The sequence below is a fragment of the Heterocephalus glaber genome, unplaced genomic scaffold, assembly GCF_053883595.1.
Source record: "Heterocephalus glaber isolate CG9 unplaced genomic scaffold, H.glaber_assembly_v1.0 deba00000738, whole genome shotgun sequence".
Classification (NCBI taxonomy): domain Eukaryota; kingdom Metazoa; phylum Chordata; class Mammalia; order Rodentia; family Bathyergidae; genus Heterocephalus; species Heterocephalus glaber.
The window spans coordinates 1,975,185-1,999,744 of NW_028258161.1; the positions used below are offsets into that span (position 1 = coordinate 1,975,185).

General features: G+C 41.4%; 1 protein-coding gene and 1 pseudogene across 3 annotated transcripts in view; both read left to right on the top strand.

Moving 5' to 3' along the window:
* The window catches only part of Uck2 (uridine-cytidine kinase 2), a 167,152-nt gene that overhangs the window by 126,775 nt on the left and 15,817 nt on the right, over positions 1–24,560 (top strand). For 2 of the 3 annotated variants that reach the window (XR_015449471.1, XM_087206825.1), the window contains one exon: positions 6,052–12,005. Coding sequence is in view for 1 of the 3 variants with exons in the window: in XM_087206825.1 (XP_087062951.1) it covers positions 6,052–6,116 (65 nt within the window). In the remaining 2 variants the exon portion in view is untranslated. Of the gene's footprint in view, positions 1–6,051; positions 12,006–24,560 lie in introns of those variants that run through there. The other variant, XR_015449470.1, reaches the window with a different exon arrangement.
* On the top strand, positions 12,153–19,268 carry LOC147829118 (translation initiation factor eIF2 assembly protein pseudogene; annotated as a pseudogene).

The following is a 24,560-nucleotide window of genomic DNA, read 5'->3' on the forward strand; positions in this document are numbered from 1 at the left end:
TGGGGATGAAAAGTTGCTGCCTATTTGGCCTAACCTCTGGGTTTGGCACTGGCCTATGGTATTGTTTATGACCTTAGCCAATCTCAGTCCTGGTATACTAGGAAGGACAACTGATTAGAACAGGTGACATTGTGTCACCTTGGCTAAAGTAGTACAATCAGCAATAAAGACATCATTAAACGCAGCCCAGAAAATGACAAACTGTGGTAACTATTAATTTGTCACCTCTAACTGTATGAACTATATTTATTGTTATATAACAAAATCTAAAGCAAACCAGAAAATTGTATACAGTAAATATGCCCTTAATATGGGTATTTTACCCCAAGTGGAGAAAATTTAAAAGAGGTTAGGAGGAAAAATATAGAAATAGAAGAAGAAGGAGAAGGATAAGGAGAAGAGATTAGAAGCAAGGGTGGAGGACAAAGCAGGATTATATCAACTTTGGGAAACTGGTGAAGAAGAAGACAGGAAGGAAAGAGAGAAGGAAGAAAAAAACAAGAACAGAACAGAATAACAACAACAGGAAAACTAGAAACAATGTTTACAAGAACAATGAAGAAAAAAGAAGAGAAAGAAAACAAAAAATAACAAAAGAAAAAAAAGTCCACTTCAGGGCATGTCTCTGTTGTCACTGGTAGAGTGGGCAGATAGAGCACAGATCTGTGTTGATTAATCTCAGAAAGCCAGCCATACCTTTATTGTAGGGTAGTGGAAAGTCCCAACAAGCCTTTAGTTCTACTGAAGTTCAGGTTGGTTTCTGGCTGTGAGGCTGGAACCCAATTAGTTCACTCTGCAACACTCCATGTGTCTCCTTCCAGCTTGAACTTGGCTCCTTGACCTCCTGCCAACTTGAACTTGGTTCTATCTCACTCTGGTAATAGGAGTCACTAGATGAAGCTAGCTCACAGCTGCTCTGAGTTCCGAGCTCAGTGGGCCCCTCTCCAAGATGGCTACAGGCCAATTGCCCTCTCCTGGCAGGGGTATCTGAACCTGAATAACTCACCAGCCACTGCAGTCTGCTGCATTCACTGCTATGTTCTACTGGTGCATTTCTCCATGGAGGCCTCTGGGGTTGCCAGTAGTCATCATGGGTCTGCAGGTTTAAGCTGCTCCTCCCACACAGTGAGTCAGGGCTCAGAGAGAAAGGGCCACTTGCCAGGTCCTTCATCTACATTGAAGACTCTCTCTTCACTCTCCCAGTGGGCTTTAATTCTCACTTCTGATCCTCGCTGGGTCCTGGGTACCCATTTCCCTCCTCCTCTTCCTCATGTTGCTATATTCCAGTGTCTGAAGGCACTACTTATTTTTTTTGAGAGAGCAGGGGAAGAAATCCCCCCCACCCCCAGATGTCATCCTTTAATACTGCACCAACTGCTCCTGTTACTTCTGCTTTCTTGTCTGGCCCCTTCATCAGCAATTTCCTTCACTTACTTCCTGGCACATTGAGAGTTCTCCATATGTATAGAATAAGATCACTTTTCTGGGAGATATTTATTTTGACCAATTTATTTTCCATCCTTGGTAAGTCCTGGTTGTTCCCACTGAGTCAACAGTACCTATCTCTTTTGGAAGAAGACAAACAGCCTAAACAAAGGAGTCACTGCTTAGCTTTGCTTCAAAGTAGATGTTAAGTTCACAGGAGAGACAGAACTCTGAAAACTGATTTGCAAGACAGTCTGGTAAGATGCAGTGGCATCCAGAGGGGGAAAAAAGTTCTTATTTATTTTGGACTGTTCTTATTTATTTTGTCAGTTGAGTACTTTGGACTAAAACTCTTTTTCTGAACTCATAGTCGGAGATTCTGGACTGGACAGGTTATCTTGGTTGATCGAATAGAGCGCTTTGCTAAGACTAATGTAGAATTTTATGTTCTCTTGTGTTTCAACCGATGAGGAAAAAAAGAGAGCAAAATAAAATCTTTGCTCCCAGGTCATGCCCAGTTAAGGGTGAGAATGTCACGGACCTGTCCAGGTTGGAATTCTGGCTCTGTGGTGTGATCTTGGGCAACCTGTCTAACCTTGGTGAATCTTTGCATCCTCAGTTATAAAGTGATGATGAAAGCTCTCTTAGGTGAATGCTCACCCTTGGCCTCTTAACTGGCATCACCTCCTCAGATCTGTAGCTGTGGGTGTCACATAAATCTAGACCTACTCCTCCATTTTCAGGGGCTGTTTAGCTCTTTGCTGATCCCATTTTGTCCTCTTCAAGTGGTTTCATGTGAAGAGTCCCCTGTGTCACTTCCCTCTTGGCTGGACCTCTCCATCATCTTGGCTAGCCCACTGGGATCTGGTAACCTTACCTTAGCCTGCCACATTGGTTGCGGCTGACACTCTCTTAGGATACTATGTCTGCAGGTCCAGGGCCCATCCAGCCCCTGGGCCACTGTGAGCCAGGCTTTCTGACTGCCCTGGCCTTGGCCTTTGTGAGAGGAGATTGGATGACTCACAGGATTTTCCGGGAGAGTAAATAGGATTTGAGAAAGTGTTCAGCACTGTCACTGGCACACAATGGGCATTGGAAAGTGTTGGTTCGCATCCTTTTATAGCACATTTCCAGTGAAGAGAAAAAAATGGCTCTTCTCATTTAAAATTCAACATTTAAAGAAATTAAGCAAGGAGTTGGTGCAGGAAAAAGGCCAGAGAAGCAGGCTGCTTTCCTCTTTATCTTAGTGAACTTTATCTCACAATAGCTACTTGGCCCACTCTCTGCTTAGTCACTTAATCCACAGTCACCTCTGTTAGTCACTGGTTTTGGCTAATTCTTATCATGATGATGACTACTTTTGTTTATTTTTAAATCCAAACCTATTGCTGTTAGAAAACTCAAGTTGAAATGCAGAAAAGTAAAGAGAGTAGACCCTGTAAGAGAAGAAATCTTAACATCAAATAGACCCATAAGAGGAGAATTTTGAAAGCAAGATGATGTTCTATTGGGTAGGGGATGAATTAAAAGTCAAGAAAGATGGATTAAGATTTAGTCCTTAAGAGTCCAACAGGACAAACAACTTGGTTTAACACAGGAAAGGGAGGGAACTGATGCAAGGGTGTCAGGCCAGCCTAAGGGGGTTGGTGCAGTCTTCAGGACAGGCTCACATAGTAGGTCTGTAGAACAGGTGCTGGAAGATGTGCTAGGGTTTCCAGGAAATACAAAGGATCTCGCTAATGCTGATTCCTCTCAGGCTGGGCTGGCTTTGTGGGTGTGAGGCTGTGCAGGTATCCAGGGGCCTTTCTTCAGGAGGAAGGAGGCACTTGGTTTAATGCTCTGTTGTCACCATCTTGAGATTTTAAGTAATTTTATCTTTGGATTTGTGTTTTATAAGAGAGCCTAATGGCACAGTGGTACATGTGTGTGAGCAGAGGGATGTGCCAGGAAGCACACATGTGAGGGTAAGTAGGTCCAGGTAGGCCCACAGCATGCAGCCTGTGTGCCGAGCCCTGGGCCTAGGCAGCCCACATGCCTCCTTGGAGCAGTCTGGGGTGCCACAGATCCCTTCCTGAGGGGCTGGCTGAGCTGGGACCGAGGCCCAGATTGGCGATGATGGTGGGCAGAAATAGAACAAGCAGCAGTGGGCGTGGGTGGTCATGGGACAAGGAGGAACATAGCAGGGCAGTGATGGGTTTGTGGTGGAGGCCGGCTTGCTGCCCACCCTGGAGTCTTTTTCTGTGGCATGGGCACAGGAAGGAACTCTCCAGCCTGAGCCTAGGGCAGGAACTCTGGTGACAGAGTGTGACTGTCAGCAGATCATGGCAAAATAAAAGTATACACATAGATACTGCAAGAAAGCAAGAGAGTTATGATTCTTCAGAGAGTTTAGAATTTCTGGGTCTGAAAATGACTGCAACATTACACAGCAAATCTCCCAGGTTTAGAAACAGAAATTAAAGATCATCAGATTCAATGGAAAAGAACTATTTTCATAGGATCCTCTGGAGGAACTAATTATTATTGTTATTTTTTCCATTAAGTTTATTGGTACATTTTAGGTATACAACACAGTGACATTCATCATTGGGATCTTGTACCTTTACATGATGTATCTTGGTTCTTATTTTTTCCCCATTCCCCAGGAACTAATTATTAATGAGGAAGAAAATTTAAAATTAATTTTTCCTTGTAATTGAAGATGCAGTCATAAAATGCCTACACAGATGTTTTGAATGTAAATAATGTTTTGTATGTAAACAATGATGCCACTTTTAGTTCCTTTGTACATCTTCCAAGAGTTACACAAAATTTCAGAGGAAATGTTAAAATGCCATTATAAAAATTTACCCTAAAATCAAATCCAGGCTTATACAAAAGTAAATTGTATGAAGAGTTAAATATTTTTAGAAAAAGTGTTTTGTAAGAATGAGCTCCCGATATGCTAAAATTAACATTTTGAAATAATTTATCAGTAAGTAATCCCAATGTTGTCAAAACCTATAAAAGACTCTTAACAGCTTCAGAAACAGTAGCATCAGCAGAAAAATCCTTCTCCAAATTAAAAATTATCAAAAACTATTTGTGATCTTGCATTTGCCAAGAATGAGACGTCACTTTCAATTATATCAACTGAAAATGAAGTTGCTCACATTTATGAAAAAATGTCCAACCTCGATAGCTATTGGAGAAATAAATGCAAATCAAAACCACAAGGGATAGCATCTCACTCCAGTTAGAAAGGCTATTATCAAAAAGAGAAAAAATAATAATCTATGACAAGTATGTGGCAAATAGAAAACTCTTATGTACTGATAATGGAAATATCAGTTAGTAGAGTGATTATGGAGAACCCTATGGCGGTTCCTCAAAAAACTAAAAATAGATCTCTTGTATGATCCAGCTATCCCAGTTCTGGGTATATATCCAAAGGAAATGAAATCACCATATCAAAGAGTTTCCTTCATGTCCATGTTTATTTTTTATATAATCCACAATAGCTAAGATATGGAAATTAACCTAGGGGCAGGGATTTAGCTCAGTGGTTCTGCTGCCTGCTCCGTGAGTGCAAGGTCCCGAGTTCGATCTCCGGCACCAAAAAAAAAAAAGAAAAAAGAAATTAACCTAGATGCCCTTGAATGGGGGAATGGATACATCAAATGTAGTATATACACACTGGAATGTTATTTAACCATAAAAACAATGATATCATTTGTAGCAAAATGGATTAAGTTAGAGGACATTATGTTAGATGAACTATTACACACAGAAAATGAAATATGGCATGTTCTCCTATGGATGCTGAAACATGTTGATATGAATGTGGAATAGTGATTACTAGAGGCTGGGGAGGGTAGAGAGAAGGAAGAATAGAGGGAGGTTTACAACGTGTGTCAAAACATAATTAGAGGGCCAGGGATTTGGCTTAGTGGTTCTGCTGCTTGCCTTGCAAGCGCAAAGGCCCGAATTCGATCCCTGGAACCAAAAAACAACAACAACAACAAAACATAATTAGATAGACATAAGTTCTAGTGTTCTACAGCACTGTGGCATGATTATAGTGTACAATAACATATATTTTATGAATACTTAGAAGAGAGGAACTTGAAGTCTCCAGACATGGAGTAATGATAAGTAGATAGAAACATCAATTACCTTAATTTATTATTATACATTGCATATATCTATATCACATTGTACCCCACAAATATGTGTTATGGATTAATCAAAAATTTTAAATGTTTAAGGAGAAATGTTAATACTCTGAGTTGATCATTATACATTGTATACAGGTATCAAATTTTTTTTTTTTTTTTTTTTTGGTACCGGGGATCAAACTCAGGACCTTGTGTTTGTGAGGCAGGTGCCGGAACCACTGAGCTAAATCCCTGGCCCCTTAAATTTTCATATTTTATATTACAAAGGCCCACTGATTTGGTTCCATACAGGAGTTTTGGTTTTTCTTCAGGGCACTTATTCTGGGATGTGAACAGTTCTTATAAAATCAGGGCACAATGTCAGAGGAACTTGGGGAAATGTTTGACTAAACAAAAGCAGACAGGTTTTGCTTATTCTTAACCAAAGTTAAAACAAAATAAGCATTGTTAACATTCTGATGTTTCCCAGATGGATGCCTGATCATCAGAACTCTTGTCCAACATGGCCCAAGACAACTTCCAACAAGACCATAGCAACATTGTATCAAATTCACAGAGGAGCAAGTCAAAGTCCTCATGGACACCTTCAGCCAACAACAGCGCCAGCTAGGTCACCTCTGGAAAACTTGCTTTGGAAATCAACACTGAAGAGTCAAGAATCCAGAGTTGGTTTTGGAATCAAAGAGCTAGACAGCCATTTCAGAAAAGATCGGGAACTTAAGGAAGTTTCAGAGTTAAGCCAAGGCCTCCAAAGAGGTCACCTTCACAAACAACCTCAAAGCAGAGAAGGCAAACAGTGTCCCACGATTTATACCTGCTCTCGGGCTCACGCTGTCACTGAGATATTTATGGACAACCCTTTTCCTGGCGATGATTCCAGAGAACAACTTGCTAAAGAAATTGGGATACCAGAGTCAAGAGTCCAAGTTTCAAAATCAAAGATCCAGATATGGTATTTGCCTAAAAAGAGAATCTGATAAACACTTAGAACAAGATGAGGTTCAAGATCTCTGAGACAAGATTTCAAGGTATAGAAGGCACTAACTTTATCACTCTGTTTCTCTAGAGCTAGAACATAGTGCACACAGAGACAAAGTCTGTGTATTTGATATCATCCACCTGGGCCATAAATTTCTCTTCCTGGGAATTTACCCTTCTGCTGAAAGTGCAGCCTAAGCCTTCTGGAGATGATGAAAGAACTTTAGGAGGCAGGACAGGTTCAAAAGGCACCACCAGTCCTATTGATCCAACTTGGCTTTAAGGTTCAGGAGCCCTTGAAACAATGAAAATAATCTTAGAAATAAACATTTTTTAATCATCATAGTAATGACTGACTCAGGTAAAAATCATTAGTTGATGTTAAGTTTGAATAGCAAGATATATGTATTTTTTTTTCCCCTCAAAGAATCTCCTTCAGGGTCAGGGATTTAGCTCAGTGGTGTCACGCCTGCCTTGTAAGCACAAGGTCCCAAGTTCAATCCCTGGTACAAACAAACAAAAAAACCCCAACCAACACCCCCCAATAACTATTTAAAGAAAAAAAAGAAGAATCTCTTTCTACATATGTACTGCTTTTTAAATTGACATATAAACATTGTATGTATTTATGGAATACCGCCTGATATATAAATATAATATATATAATATATATTTTTATATAATATATATATTAATGTTCCAATCACAGTAAGCACATTATCTCCTCAAACATTTATCATTCCTTTGCTGTGAAAATGTTCAATATCCTTTCTTCCAGCTTTTTGGAAATATACAATGCATTATCATTATCTATAACCACCCTGCCATACAATAGAACACCAGAATTTTTTTCTCATATTTAACTGTAACATAGTATACATTGATCAGTCTTGTTCCTCAGTCTCCCCAGCTTCTGACAACCCCTGCTTTTTAAAAAAAAAATTATTTATTCACACATGTTTGAGATATATAATGACTACTTTTATTGTGGATAGTTTGTTCATGTACAAGACAAATCTTAATTTTTTTTTGCTTCCTCCCTCCTTCATCTTTTGGTCCTCTTCCCATTTGTAGTAGATCTATCTCCTTATTTCCTTTTATCTATCTTTTAATTTATTCTTACTTTATTTATACTTTCGATTTTTCATATGAAAGAAACTATGCAGTATTTAAGTTTGTGTGCCTGATTTATTTCACTTAACATTATATTTTCAAGGTGCATCCATTTTCTTATAAAAGATTCAAATTTATCTTTTTTAAAGTGGAGTACTACTCTTTTTGTGTAAATACTACATTTTATTATCCATTCATCTGTTGATGAACAGATAGGCTGTATCCATGGTTATTATAAATTGTGCTGCTATAAATATTGCTATGCATGTATCACTGTAATAGGATGTCTTTAACTCTTTCAGGAAAATGCCTAGTAGTGGAATAGCTGGGTTCGATAGAATTTCTAATTTTAGTTTCCTGAGGAACCTCCATACTGATCTCCATCATGGTTTTACTTGATAACCACTGTTTTACTTTTAACTTCTAGGGATCAACGTTTTTAGATGCCATACATGAGTATGATCATGTGGTATTTGTCTTTCTCTGCCTCGCTCATTTTATAACAAAATGAACTCTAATTCCATCCATGTTTTGTTGCAAATGACAGGATTTCACTCTTTTTCTGGCTGAATGATGTTCTATTGTGGTTATATACCACATTCTCTTTGTCCATCTGTGGGTGACATGTAGGTTGATTTCATTTTTTGGCAATTGTGAATAATGCCGCAATGAGGATGGGAGTGTAGATGCTTCAGGATGTTGGAGTAGGCAATTTTTTTAGATAGAATCCCCAAACACATGAAACAAAGTCAGAAACAGACAAATGGCAGTACGTCAAGTAAAAAGCTTCTGCTCAGCAAAGGAAACAAGAAAGGAAAGAGAAAACCTATGAAATGGGAGAAAATATTTATAAACTATACATTTCATACATGCTTATTACAAAAAAAATGGTAATTTTACTGGAGAGAGAAAAGACCCGACCAATTGCACCTTAGCCAAGTGTGAATTTAACTACTCTAGGTACCTCACAGGAGTGGAATCAAATGACAATTGTCCTTTTGTGTCTGGTTTGTTTCACTTAGATGCGGTCTTCCAGGCTCATCTGTACGGCAGCCTGTGTCCAAATGTCCTGCCCTTCCAAGGCTGAATGTGTGTGGACGCAGTGTGTACAGTCATGCACACTAGGATGGTCAGTGAAAAGCTGTGTGAGAGAGAGCAAAAAAAAGGATAAATTTGAATCTTGTAGGAAAATGGATGCACCTTGAAAACATAATGTTAAGTGAAATAAATCAGGCACACAAGCTTAAATACTGCATGGTTTCTTTCATATGAGGAATCCAAAGTATAAATACAGTGAGAATAAAATAAAAGATAGGTAAAAGGAAATAAGGAGGTAGATCTACTGCAAATGGGAAGGGGATCAAAAGATGAAGGAGGGAGGAAGCCAGGAGGTAACCTGGACTTTGAGATGCCGTTTAGGTTTGTACAAGGGTAGTCTAATATCTGCATAAGGACAAAACCACCTAATGATGCATGTTGCAGAATGTAGCCCCATCATTAATTGATGCATGACTGTGTATCTATGTGTATGCATGTATTGCACAACAGGAGTTTCCACCTTTTGGCTATTGTGAATAATGCTGCTGGGACTATTGGTGTACAGATATCTGCTTGGCTCGTGCTTTCAATTCTTTTGGGCAAATTCCAAAAAGTGAAATTCTAGGACCATATGTTAAGTAATTATTTTTCACTTTGCCATAGACCTTTTTGTTTTGTTTTACTTTATTTCCTTTGTCTATAGTTCTATTGAGGTATTGGGAAGTATAATACATCACATATGTTCAAAGTATACAATTTTGAGTTTTGATGGATGTATATAGTCATGAAATCATCATTGCAATAAAGATATTGAATATATCCATTAAAACCTTAAAAACCATTCTGATGGGCACTGTGACTCTCCAAGAGAAGCATATACTATGTAGTATTTTCTCAGGTGATAGCTATGGAATCTTTATTTGGGGTCGGTGCTTTTCAGATTCATCCTGGAAACTGCTTACTTGCTGCCCTCCTTTCTGTTTCTTCCTGGTGGATCTCTAGCAAATGATTAAAAACTGATGCCCAAATGCTTCAAGACCAGACTCTCAAGCTGGAGTACAAGACCATATTTTGATGATTAAGCCAGAGAGTATGGTGTGATGCATAAACATGGATCCAGGAACTTGATTCCTTTTTCTCCTTCTTCGCAGTGTGATATTGATAAATCACCCAGTGCCTCGGAGTCAGTTTGCCTAGCTTGGACATGGGACTAATAAAATGTGTATTGTTATTGCAAAGCTTACTGGAGACAAATAAGAAAATATGTGTCACAGAGCTGAGTATATGAGTGAGGGTTGGATCTCAAATTTCTGCTGTTAGCCTATTTTAACTTGTAATTGCCTTGGAAATATGTCCAAGGTAGCAGAATGATTAATTCAGGTGAACTCTTTCAAGGAAACCAACTTAGAAAGTTGGTATAAGTTATGCTACTCTGTTTGAAGTTGGAGTTGGAGGCTGAATACAGGAACATTTTCTATAAGCTCAACTTTAAAATTTTTCTTCTTAAAATTTCAATTTTATTGTGGTAGGAACACTTAATGTGAGATTTACCTTCTTAAAAGATTTAAAAAGTGTACAATAGATTATTAGCTATAGCCACAGTCCAATTTGGCAGATTTCTAGAGCTTAATTCATCTCACAAAGCTAAAACTTCTGAGCTCAACTTCTAAATCCAATTTCCTACTTGATAGCTCTAGCTTGAGATCTAATAGGGATCTGAAAGGGAAGCTCTGGAATTCTTGTCCATAAAGGTTATTTTCCTCTGGCCTTTTGATTTTTTGGTACCGGGGATCAAACTCAGGACCTTGCACTTTCGAGGCAGGCAGCGGCACCACTGAGCTAAATCCCTGGCCCTCCTCCAGTCTTTTTAATTTTATAAAATAGTCAGTGGCTCAAGCCTCTAGTCCAAAGCCATCCTGGATTCCTCTCTTTCCATCACTCTGCACACACATGCTGCAAACCTTGTCAGCTCAACCCCAAATCCATGCATGTCTTGACAACTCCATGACTTCTCCCTACTTCAACCCATAGTTACATCTGACCTGGTGTAGCAGGTAATGCCAATGCCCACTCATATTCCTCTGGACCTCTGAGTTGTTCCAGCCAACTTCCCACCACTTAGGTCTCTCCAATCTTAAAAGGGCACTATGCTGAAGAATGAGTCCCCACTGCCTCCTAACAGCAACCTGAACCAGTGACAGTTGGGAGTTGATGCCTACCCTGGATGCCCTGCCTTTCAGCTGGAACTTGTCTGAGGTGTTTGAATACAGTATTTTCCTGAGTTTCTCTTCAGGACCAAGCCCCAGGCACTCTCCACAGTAGCTGGGTTAATAACACTCCCTTTCTCTCTTTCACTTCCCCGTGCTTCAGCCAACATATTCCCTGCCTTTCCTAAATACACTAACTGCACTTGAATACTTGTCTCAGTTTGCTTCTAGGGGAATCCAAACTAAGACTCTGGTTACTGAAATAGCCTCTTATCGCCCTACAAATCTTTGTCTGCACATTAGCCAGACTGAAATTCTAAAAATGTAAACTAGATCATGTCTCCCCTGCTTATAAGCTTCTGTTCATGTCCCATTCCACTAAAGTTAATATTCCGATTCCCGATGTAGCTCAGCATGGTACAGATGCTGACCTCATCTCATACCATTCTTTCTCTCTTTCACTTAACCATGGGATGCTAAATTATTGTCTACATCTTGCTCCTGGCCAAGGGCATTTGTACTTATTCCTTCTGCCTGGAATATTCTGGCTCCCAAACTTTAGGGGCTGAACCCTCTCTTGTAATTCCAATCACAGATCAAATATTACCTCCTTTGAGAAGTCACTCGAAAGGAGCTGACACTTCCATTATAGCTCTTGGGATTATCTTTGCCTTTATGTATTTATTTATTGTTTGCCTTTTACTCCTACTGGGCCCCTGCTATTAGAATAGGCAACTTGCATGTCTCATTCTCATTTTGTTTCCAGTACCTGAAACACCTTTTGGCACTTAGCAGGAGCTTGGTATATATTTATTGAAAAAATGAGTGTATGGTATAATCATTAATTTATCCTCACATCAAATGCTAGCCTACTCACCAAGCTCTAGGAGCTTTGGCAAAATGCTTCACCTTTTTAGGCTTAAGTCTCCTCAACTAAAGTAAGGGTCACAGGGATCAGCAACCACAGTGAAGTCAATGTGCTGGGTACAACAGAAAAGCACCCTCAGGCAGTTGCCATTATTTGTTACAGACACAAGCTCTGCTCTTCAGTTTTCCCTTTTCTGTTATGTTAGTTTCTCCACGAGAGCAGGTGTTCTTATTCATCCTGACACTTCAGTGCCCAGTACAATATCTGGCATATCCCTAACACTCAGTCTCTGAGTGAATGAATCTCTTTATGATTAGTGGTAATTGTTTTGTTAATTAAATTTCAAATAAAATAATACATAATAACACTTTTTGGTACTGGGAATTGAACCCAGAGCTTTCACACAGAGCTGTATCCCCAGCCCTATTTTACTTTGAGACAGGGTCTTGGTAAGTCACTAAATTTCCCAGGATGATGCTCCCTGAACTTGTGATCCTCTTGTCTCAGTCACCAGGGTGCTGAGATTATAGGCATGCACCTCCACACCTGGACTAATTATTTAAATTATTATTAATTACTAAAATAATCAATAATCACTAGTTATATGTGTTAAGGATTAAATTCAATGAATACAATTGTGATAATTAAGTTATTTATTATTAAATAATTATTTTAATTATTATCAGAGGTTCAGGGTGTTTTCACCATCTCCTGCAGTGTCTTCTGCCTGGGCACAGAGCACACAAGCATCTCTTGCTTGTAGATAAGAAAGGAGGATGGTTACTGATACCACAGGGAGTGTTGTCCACAGGGGAGCCCCGTGGGTGGCTTGACCAAGACCCTGCCAGCTGCTGGTGCTGCTGGTCCAGAATTACAAGGCCATTGTGGGAGGCACTTGGCTTTTAGAAAAGCAAATTTACTATTGGAATAAATATTTGATACAGATGCACACCTGCTAAATAGATGTTATGTTTTAATATATCAATAGGTGAACCCACTAAAGAAACTCATTGGTTAAATAAGTAATACATGTTACCTACTAATGTGCTTTGGTGCCTCATGTATTAAGTGCAGGCTTTGACATCTATTAAGAGAACCAACCTGTTTAGGGCAAAGGTACATTCAATGGCAAATGGAGGAAGGGGATTAATCAATTTCTTCTTAGTTATAAATAATAGATCTTTATTTTATAAAGTTATATCAATAATTCAGTATTAGTCTCTCCACTGATTGCTTAGACAAAGCTTTGGCATATGTTTGGGCTAAGAAATCAGTTTTTTTGTGAATCATGTGGTATGTGTGCAGGGCAGGCATGATGTAAGGAAGGTGGAGAAGGTGGTATCAGAAATGAAATGACATGGGACTAGGAAAGGCAGCTTGTTGGCTAATGTGTCAGTTGAAGGTCAGGATGGATGAGTGAAAGTTACTCCCTTTAAGAGGGGTGTAATGCCCTGGTGGAAGTTGCTATGCCATCCAGAAAGGGATACTGGACAAGCAGGCTCCATGCTACTCTCTTGTTTTACCACCATGAACCTCACCTGAAAGAAAGACCCTGGGCTATTTTGTCATCAAAGGATGCTGTCTCACTTTTGTTAAGTGTTATCAAATACTTACTATTATTATTATGAAGAAATACAGAGTCCAAGTTCTGGTGACTCAGAGAAGAGGCCAAAGGAGCGAGGCGGGGTCCAGTGGATTGCTGCCGGGGCCTGGGTGATTCGGTGTTTTCAGTGCAACTGGTGACCTCAGTACCTCGTCCGCAGACCTGCCTGTCTGCAGCGGGCTGATTCAGTGTTTTCTGCGTGACTGGCAACCTTGGGACTGCGTCCAAAGACCTGCTTCCACCCTCCTTCTTATACTCAGATCCTTTTGATATCTTTTTGTTTTTTTTGTTTTTTTTGTACCAGGAATCAAACTCGGGGCCTCACACTTGCCAGGCAGGTGCTGTGCCACTGAGCTACATCCCTGGCCCCTTTTTGATGACACTCCCTTTTAACATTTTTTATTTCTTTCTTCAATGCTGAGGATTGAACCCAGGGCCTTAGGCATACTAGGCAAGCGCTCTGCTGCTGAGCTGCACCTCTGGGCCTGACCCTCCTCTTGACTGGGTTCCCTACCTGTCTTCAATGCACATGGCCACTCTGCCTAAGGTCCCCTCTTTGGGGTCAGCACATGCATCCCCAGCAGCTGGGAACTCATCATTTGCTGCAGCTCTCACTGAGATTTTCCCTGGGCCACAAGGAGCTGCCTTGTCAAGATCTGTTCCTTCCAGAATTATGCCTAGGGCACACGACTGGCTGATTTGGGGATGTAAAGGCTCAGCCTCTGCGGGTCACAGTGGATCTCTTCATGGCTATCAGCTCGAGATACCTGTGACACTAGCAGGAGTCTTGGTTGCAGCCTCCTAGAGGACCAGCATCTCCCCTTGTCACTGTTTTGCTCACTTTCTTAACTCTATTTCTCCACAAGAACTCCCTAGGTCACTTTCTATATACACAACTGTTCATCCAGAGACACAAGCCAAGACAGTAGCAGGAGTGGGCCATGCAGTCTTGGAGCACCCGCTTATTAGTCATCTGGCAGTGAGAAGCTCAACGCTGTGGTGCTAGTGGGATGAGGGTAGCCCGTTGCTGGCGATAGGACCTAGTGGAAGGGGATGCACTGGATCATGCACTATCCTCTGTGCTGGAGAAATGGCGACTAAGAGGACCATGGAACTGAGTGGCAGCTGCTGAATGCCATGGATTCACTGAAAAGAGATGGATCAGGATGGGATTAATCACCAAGTCTAGGGAAGACCCAGAGGCCTTTGTTGACAGCATTTAAGGAAACCCTAATCTCCCACAGTTGGGTGGGAGAGACAATTAGATTCAAGACCAGATGTTAGGAATCACTGATCTTCAGAGAAAGGTAATTGTAGCCTCACCTGGTGTCCCATGTCAAAGTTGTAACATAAGGAGTGGGGCTCTGAATATCCGACGTGGAGAACAATGATCTTATAGATGTCCTAGAAGCCAGTGGGCCCACAGCTACAGCTTCTTCCCTCTTGTTAGCCGATCTTGAAGATCAAACAGAGGCCTCCACTGAGATGGTGTCCTGCAAGAGTTCAGGTTTCCCCTTGGAATGTACCTCGTCTCTCTCCTAGCAGTCAGACTAAGCACAAAGACCAAATCTCACTGCAAGCCGGTGGGACAAGCAGGGCCTGCTGGCAAGGAGGAGGGGGCTGTGTGCTGCAGGAGCTACAGGAGCTGGCTGACACCCACCCTGGGAGCCAGCGGACTCTGCCTGGGGCTCAATCGTGAGGCGCTGCTGGGCCAGGGGCAGAGCACACAGTTGCATAAAGGGACACTGGTTTGGCTTGGGAACCTCAGCAGGGTTTTCTCAACTGAACAGCTCCCTGCAGGATCAGCTGAGGCCTCTGCTGTGAGTGCATTGTGAGCCAGCTTCTCCCTTTCCAATCTGCTTTTCCCTCTCTTTGGTCCTTTCCCCTCTGCAAGCAGCCTTCCAGTTTCTTTTCTTTTTTGCTTTGGTACTGGGGATCAAACTCAGGACCTTGTGCTTTCGAGGCAGGTGGCAGCACCACTGAGCTAATCCCCGGCCCTAGCCTTCCAGTCTATCTCTCTCTCTGTCTGTATTGGGGACTGGACTCGGGGCCTTCACTCAGCTTTATCCCTGGCCCTTTTGTTTATTTTTATTTTTTATTTTGAGAGAGTCTTGCTAGGTTGCCCAGGCTGGGCTTGACCTGGTGCATACCCTATCTTCCAGAGTGCTGGAATTACAGTCATGTACCACCATGCCTGGCTCCAATCAGCTTTCTTTCAGATGTAGTTCTGCCTGAGTCTGTTCCCAGACCCTTCCCCATGTGCTTGTTATGAACTGTGTTGTGTTCCCTCAAATTCATGTGTTGAAGTCCTAACTCTCACATGACAGTTTTTGGAGATAGGGCCTCCACAGAGGTGAATAAGGGTATGGGAGGTCATAAAGTCTAATCCTGCAGGACTTGTCTTTATAAGAAGAAATACCAATCTGTTCCTTCTGTGGACACGACACGGGGAAAAGGCTGTGTGAAGGCACAAAGAGTAGCTGTCATTAGCAAGCTGGGAAGAGAGGCCCCTTAGAAAACTAATCTGCTGAGGGTTCCTGGAGAGCATTGGCCGGAGAGTGGCGGAGACTTGGAGGATGAAGAAGGAGCATGTGCTGTGCTGTCAGTTTTCCGCGTGGTACTTGCTCTTCCAAAGCCTAACCATCGAGAGTGTCGTTCTTCCACTTCCTCAGAATGTAAAGGATTATTTACTAGCTGATGGAACTCCAATGGTTTCAGGAAGGCAAGATCCACCAACATGCTCTCAGCCAGACAGGGATGACAAGGCAGAAGAAATACAGTGGTCTGATGACGAGAACGCAGCCACACTTATGGACTCCTGCTGGATAGCAATGAATAGTTCTCTGAAGTACAAGACCCTCACTGATGTCTTCCTGGTTTTCAAGAGTTCTGACTTCATCACTCGTGACTTTACTCAGCCATTTATTTATCCACCGTACTGATGATTCTCCAGATCCTTGTATAGAATATGAGCTTGTTCTCAGAAAATGGTGTGAATTAATTCCTGGGGCTGAGTTCCGATGTTTAGTCAAGGAAAACAAGCTTACGGGCATTTCTCAGAGGGACTACATACGGTACTATGATCATATTTCTAAACAAAAGGAAGAAATTTGCAGATGCATACAAGACTTTCAAGAAGCACATTCAGTATAGATTCATAGATGAAGACTTCGCATTTGATATATACAGACAGTAGGGACAGTAGGGAAAGGTGTGGCTAATTGACTTTAATCCATTTGGTGAAGTCACAGATTCATTACTGTTTACTTGGGAAGAACTGATATCTGAGAAAAACTTAAAAGGTGATTTTAGTGAAGGAGATCATTGGGAGCAGGACTCTCCAGCATTCTGCTGCATGAACAGTGAAGTTACAGTCCAGTCCAGCCCAGCCCCTACCTGAGTTACCGGCTGCCCTCTAGGGAGAACGCCCACAAACTCATCGATTTTCTCAAGCTGAAAAGAAATCAGCAAGAGGATGACTGAACAGAGCGCTAGAGTTCAAGAGCAAGTAAAAGGCAACTGTGGCTACTTCCGGAGGCTGCTCACCGGCCACAGCTTCCGTGACCCTAGTGGGTAGGGGCGGGAGGGCAGTGTGGAAATCTGCAGCTTTTTATATTCATGTAGTCACTTGGAGAAAGTGGAGGAACTTTGCTACTTGTAAAAATAACATAATAAATAGATCTTAAACATAGGATACTGTACTGTTCTGATAATAAAATAACTTTCTATGAAAAAAAAAGAAAATTAATCTGCTGATACCTTGATCTTGAATTTCTAGCATTCAGAACTGTGAGTAGATAAATGACTATTCTTTAAGCCATCCAGTCTGTGGTATCTCATTCTGGTAGCCCAAGCAGACTAACATGGTGCACCTAGCTCATTCTGCACTTGCTTTATTGTAACACTTTTCATCACACTTGCTCACTCTTCTGCCCCTGGTGCCTATCATGGAGCCTCGAACCCTGACACTTAGTAGTTGATCAGTTCTTAATTTTTAATAAGTGGTGATTGAATGTGGCTTGGAGAGACAGAATGATTCTCAAGCCTGGTGGAAATAATCACAGCATCTAAAGAAAGAGAGAATGGATAAGCCCTAGAGAGATAATTTCAAAGGTACAGAAAGTTTACAAAGCAGTATGTAAAACTAATTATCATTAGTTGCATTTGCACTAAATGTGATGATATACTTTCTGCAGTTTATCCTGTAAACAAAGTGATTACATCAAATATATTTGTATTAAAGAAAGACAGATCTTAGAATAGTTCCCAAGCAAGTAGCATCCAGGAGAGAGGTACCTTGTCCATGGAATTTTGGTTATTTTGATGCTATGAACAAGGCTGTGTGTAATGTGAATGTGTGATAAAGGATGAGCAGCATTTCTAACCACATGGGTAAGCTCTGCAGTGGAGTTAGGTGCCTGGAGGTGACCTTAGGACATTCACCCTCTCCTTCCTTATCCTGCATCCAGGACCACCAGATGATGATACCAGCTGTGATTTGGTTTCCCATGCAGTCCTATGGACAGGTGACTGAGGCTGAGGTATTCAGGGCCATGGAACAGTTATTAGCTCCTCTTGTACATATGTGAATTCCACCTGGAGTTTGCACAGCAGTCCTGTTTAATGTTGCCCTGGCCCCAGTAGATGGATTTGCTCTCACTTTACTGAAAAGTGATATTTCTGTTCTTACAAGACCCCGGGCCAGACTCTAGAATGTGGGTAACCCCTGTGCGGTAATGATACTTTCTGTTCTGGAAGTAGGTATTGATGATCCTCTGGATTTCTGCTGGGTCTGTTGTAATTTCACCCTTTTCGTTCCTAATTGCATGGATTTGGGCCTTTTCTTTCCTTTTTCTGACAAGGTTGGCTAAGGGTTTGTCAATTTTGTTGATTCTTTCGAAGAACCAACTCTTGGCTTCATTGATTTGTTTGTATCATTCTTTTAGTGTCCATTGCATTGATTTCTCCTCTGATCTTTATAATTTCCTCCCTTGTATGAGCTTTGGGGTTGTCCTGCTCTTCTTTTCCTAGAAGCTTGTGGTTCAGCATCGGGTTGTTTAATTGGGCTCACTCTGTTTTCCTAATATGTGTTTTCACTGCTATGAATTTCCCTCGTAAGACTGCTTTCATTGTGTCCCATAGATTCCGATATGTTGTATTGTCATTGTCATTTAATTGTAGGAACTGTCTGATTTCTTCTTTAATTTCCTCTGTGACCCATTGGTTATTCAGAAGTGTGTTGTTCAATTTCCACATGTTTATGCAATTTTTGAGGTTTCTTTTGCTATGGATCTCCAATTTCATTGCACTATGGTCTGATAATATACAGGGGATAACTTCAATTCCTTTGCACTTACTTAAACATGTTCTGTGTGTGAGTATGTGGTCTATTTTTGAGAATGACCCATGTGCAGCTGAGAAGAATGTGTATTCTGATTTTGTGGGGTGGAACACTCTTCAAACATCTGTTAAGTTCATTTGTTCAAGAGTTTGATTGAGTTCTTGTATTTTATTACTTATTTTCAGTCTAGTTGATCTATCTATTTGTCACAGTGAGGTGTTGAGGTCCCCCACTACAATTGTATTAGTGCATATATGACTTTTCATGTCCGTTAGTATTTGTTTTATATAGTTGGGTGCACTAGTGTTTGGTGCATAGATATTCATGATAGTCATCTCTTCCTCTTGGATTCTTCCCTTTACAAGGATGTAGTGTCCTTCTTCGTCTCTCTTAATCAGTGTTGGTTTAAAATCTACTTGATCTGCAAAGAGGATAGCTACTCCTGCTTTTTTTTGGTTTCCTGTCACATGGAGTATTGTTTTCCACCCTTTAACTTTCAGTCTATGAGTTTCCTTTTGAATGAAGTGTGTTTCTTGTATGCAGCATATTGTTGGATTTTGCTTCTTGACCCATTCTGCCAGTCTATTTCTTTTGATTGGTGAATTGAGACCATTACCATTGATGGTTATAACTGAAACATACTGACTTGTCATTGCCATGACTTTTTCTTTTTGTTGGGTTCTCCCCCTTTACATTTAATTTCTTGTCATGCCAGATGGGTTCATTCTGCTTTGGTTCCTGGGGTTGTGATCCTCAATGTCTGTTCCTAGGATATTGTGTAAAATTCTTTGGAGTGCTGGTTTGGTATTCACGAAGTTCCTAAGGTGCTCTTTGTCATGAAAGTATCTTATTTCTCCATCCATTTTGCAAGATAGTTTTGCAGGGTACATCAATCTGGGTTGGAGGCTGTTTTCTTTTAGGGCTTGGAATATGTCACTCCAAGCTCTTCTTGCCTTGATGGTTTGTGTTGAGAAGTCTGCTGTGATTCTGATGGGCTTTCCTTTGTATGTGATTTGTTTCTTTTCTCTGACTGCTTGGAGAACTTTTTTCTTCTGTTGTGTTTCTGGAATCTTAAAAATTATATGCCTATGTGTAGATTTTTTTTGATCAAGGCTATTTGGAGTCCTATATGCCTCACTTATCTGTATGTCAAGCTCTTTTCCCCTGTTTGGGAAGTTTTCTGTCATTATTTCTGTGAAGAGATTTTTTTATGTCATCTGCACTCTCTCCTGTTTCTTCATTGAGCCCAATCAGTCTTATGTTATTCTTCTTTGCATCATCTAGCAGCTGCTGTATTGATTTCTCATGTTCCCTTATAATTTTGAAGCAATTTTTCTTTTCCTGGTCACTACTTGCAATCTTATCTTCTATATCTGAAATTCTGTCCTCATATTGGCTCATTCTGCTGTGTAGACTTTCAATGGAGTTTTTCATGTCCTGGAAATCTATTTGCATCTGTTTTATGGATTCTATTTGTTTCCTAAGTTGGGATTCCATCATGTTCCTGAGCTCCTCTCTAGATTTATTAATCATGTCTTGCACTAGGGCCACAATTTCTCCTGTTATCTGAGAAATTATTTCTGATTTCATTTTTTCCAGATCCCCTTTTGTTGCCAGTTCAGTGGGTCCAGGTGGTTGAGTATCAGAGTGTTCTATCTCATTTCCCTTTGGGGTTGCTGTAGGTGGTCTGGAAGTCTGGTTTTGAGACTTATTTGTGTGTTTTCTCATTTCGACTGGGCCAGGGGACTGTTAGCACCTGCACGGATTACCTCCTCTGAGCTGGGAGAGGTGGGACAGGTGCCAGGAGCAGTGGTAGGGATGGTGACCCAAAAGCCCTTTCCTGGGACTGGGAGCAGCGGGAGGGATGGTGGCCGGGAAGCCCCTTCCTCTGGACGAGGGGCAGTGGGATGGTGGCTCAGCAGCTCCTACCTCTGGGCCGGGAGCGGTGGGAGGGATGGTGGCCCGGAAGCCCCTTCCTCTGGGCCAGGAGCAGCAGGACACAAGGTGGCCCCAAAGCCCTATCCTCTGGGCTGGGAGCAGAGGGAGGGATGGTGGCTCAGAAGCCCCTACCTCTGGGCCGGGAGGAGAGGGACTCAGTACTGTGGTCTGGTGGTCCAGTGTCCTCTGCGTCTTTGTAGTGTGGAACCAGGTGGCTGTACAGAGGAGCAGGGGTGGGGGTCCCGTGGATTGTTGCCAGGGGCGCAGGCTGATTCTGCGTGTTCTGCGGGACTCGGGACCTCTGCAGGGCTTGCGCAGACCTGCCTGTCTGCAGTGGGCTGATTCTGCGTGTTCCGTGCAACTGGGGACTTCGGTAGGGCGTGCACAGACCTGCCTGTCTGCAGCGGGCTGATTCGACGTCTTCCGCACGACCTACTTTTCTTCTTGTGTATCTCCAAGTTCTGCAGTGTCTTTGCCATGTCCCCACTGCACTCCAATGCTCTGGCTTAAAAACTCCAGTACAATATGTGTTCTTCATTCCTTGTTTTGGTCCTTTGTTGTGGGAGAAAACATGTCAGGTACCTCTAGGTGGCCATCATGGTTTTATGTACCTTCAAGATTTGGAAGGAAAAGAATTTTAATCTAAATTTCAATACCCAGGCAAACTAATAGTCAAATGTGAGGGTAGAATTATTTTTAGACATGTAAGACTATAATATTTTATCTCTCATTCACTTTTTCTCAGGAAGTTGCTTCAGAATGCACTATATCTAAAGGCCAGGGAGTTAGCTTAGTGGTTCCACTGCCTGCCTAACAAGCGCAAGGTCCCAAGTTCAATCCCCAGTACCAAAACAAAACAAAACAAAACAAGAATGCACTATATCTAAATGAAATACAAAATTAAGAAAGAGAAAGAAATGGAATCTAGGATATGATAGATCCAACCCAGCTATCTTAGTCACTTTCCTCATTGCTTGGACAAAATACCTAACACTGAAATTTAAGGGAGGAGAAGTTTATTTTGGCTCATTTTTCAGAGGTTTCAGCCCCTATCAGCATTCTTAAACACAGAGACTGCAAGGTGGAAGGGCCTACACAGAGGAAAGCGGCTCACATCATGGTGGCTAGGAAGAAGGGAGAGTGACGGAAGGAGCCAGGGAGGGAGATAAGCTTTCCCCCAGAGACCGGCCTCTTCTGAAAAGGCCCCACCTTCCAACAGCACGCTCAGCTGCTAATGCCCCAGGGGATGATTCCACCCACCTGACCCAACCTGTACAGTGCCCCCTTGATCCGATCACCTTCCCCACACCCTACCTGTGAGTGCAGGGGGCCTTTGGGGCGTATTCTTGGTCTAAATCATGACGTCAGGATGGCTTAGGAGGCTGGAGTAGGGCAGGCTTTCTGAGGGGAAAATTTCCAAACAAAGAGCATAATTGCTAATCCACTGATTTTTAGCTTCTTTTCTAATACATTAGGTATTTACATAAATCCCAGAAGTTCATTTAGTATGTAATATTTTTTCCTGTCATTTAAATTATACAGTTGCCCTTCAATATCCACTAGAGATTGGATCCAATATCTCTTGTGGATGCTCAAGACCCTTACATAAAATGGTTCAGTATTTGCTTATAATATATGCACATCCTCTTGTAGTCTTTAAATCACACCTAGGTTGCTTATAACGTGTAGTGGAATGTGAATGATGTTGCCTAGTGAATAATGACCAAAACAAGTGTCTGCACATGTTCTGTACATATTGAGCCACTGCGGGCCTCACTACTTTTTTGATCTGTGATTGGCTGTCTGTGGGTGTGGAAACTGGGGATTCAAGTTCTGACGGTATTCTCATCTTCATTGTGATTTCTTCGTTAGGTATTTAAATGGTGGAGTTCTTAATTCCTAAACATATGGGGCTCCTAGTAATCTTTTTGTTATTGATTTCTGGCTTAATTGCATTGCGGTTTGATTTCTCTCAGTTTGATTTCTATCCTTTGAAATTTGTTGAGATTTACTTTATGACAGCGTATGGTTAATTTTTAAAAAGTGTTCTGAGCGTGCTTGAAAGGAATATTTAATTTGCAGTTGCTGAGTGCAGTGTTCTAAATATGTCAATTAGGTTAGGTCTGTTACACATGTTGTTCAGATTTTCTTTGCCTGGTTGTTCTATCAGTTTCCAAGAGAGGTGTATTTAAATCTTTCACTGTTTTTATAGATTTGTTTATTCTCTTGAGAGTTGAGTCAGATTTTGCTCCATTTATTTTGAGACTAAATTATTAAGTACATAAAAATTTTAAAGTGTTATGTCTTCTTGGTAAATTAAGCCTTTTATCATAATGAAGTGTCCTCTTCATTGCTAGTAATGCCATTTGCCTTCAGCTATGGTAGGGCTCCTGAGCTTTGTTTTTGATATAGCATTTGCATGGCATGATCTTTTCTGTTATTTTACTGTCGAGTTCTGTTTCCTTATGCTCTACATGCATCACTGGTGAAGACAGCATGGCTCTGTTTTGCCTTGATATCCAGGACGAGAATCCTGTCAATTGGAGGACTGAACCTACTTGCAGTAAAGATAATCACTGGTCCATTTTGGTGTCGGTCTCTCAGCTTATTTTGTGCTTTCTTTATCTCAACTCCTCCCAAGTTCCCTTTTTCCTTTCTTTTCTCTTACATTGATTCTTAGAATTCATTTTCCTCCTCTATTAGGTCTGGAATCACACATTCTTAATATTCTCAGATTGATTACCTGAAAGATGACAACTTTGACTGATCATGGTTCACTATTAATTGGTACATTTACTCCCTTCCCAGGAAATGCAGAAGCACTTAAACTCCATTATTCCCAGAGCTATAGATGCCATTGTTGTCATGTGTTTAAGCTTATGTATATTTAAACTCCATAAGACATATTTATTATTGGTTTATATGGCCAATATTACACACATATTTTTTTTATTACACACATATTTTACCTTCTCATTCCCCTTCATTTCTTTCCACATCTATGACATTTCATCTGGAATAATTTTTCTCCTACTTGAAACACTCTAAAGTTTCCTTTAATGCATGTCTGCTTGTGACAAACTTCCCTGGCATCGTTTGTTTGAAAATGCCTTTATTTTCACTGTACTTTTTATTTCTGCCTTTGGGAGGCTTTTCATTTGTTTCTCTGAGGCTCCTGCACAATCAGGGGTCCACTTAATCCACTTGGGGGGTTGAGAAGATGGGAAGTTGAGCCAGTCACTTCAAGGAGTCGAAGCTTCATGATCCAGACAAGAGCATGAGGGGGTGTTAGGCTCTGCCGGTCTTTGTCTTTCTACTTCCCAGAGGCTTACAAAAGCCCTGAAATTAGGGCTGGGAATATTGACCAATGGTAGAGTGTTTGCCCAGCACCTGCAAAGCCTGGGTTTAGAACCCCAGTGCCACCAAAACAAACAAACAAACAAACAAACAAACAAACAAACAGTGCATTTCCTGGGCATGGTGGCACATGCCTGTAATCTTAGCCACTTGGGAGGCTGAGGCAGGAGGATCATAAGCAACTTAGTGAGGCTCTGTCTCAAAAAGTAAAAAAACAATAAAAGGCTGGAGATGTAGTTCAGTGGCAAAGGACACCTGGGCTTAATCTCCAGTACTGGGGAAAAGTTAGCAAATCTCCTTAAGGGAAAGATGTTGGTGTCAGTTCTCTGTATTTCCAATCTTTTCCTAGATCTGGCTTGGTAATTCTTCACTATTGTTTAGCTCTCCAATATTTTCAGGTGACTTCTCCCTTATCCATCCTCTCTCTCCCTCTGTGGAGTCATCCCTTCCTCCCACACTCTCTGTGCTTACACACTCGAGGCCTGGCCACATGGCACAGAAAGACACAGCTGTCACAGTTTAGCAGGAGAGGTGG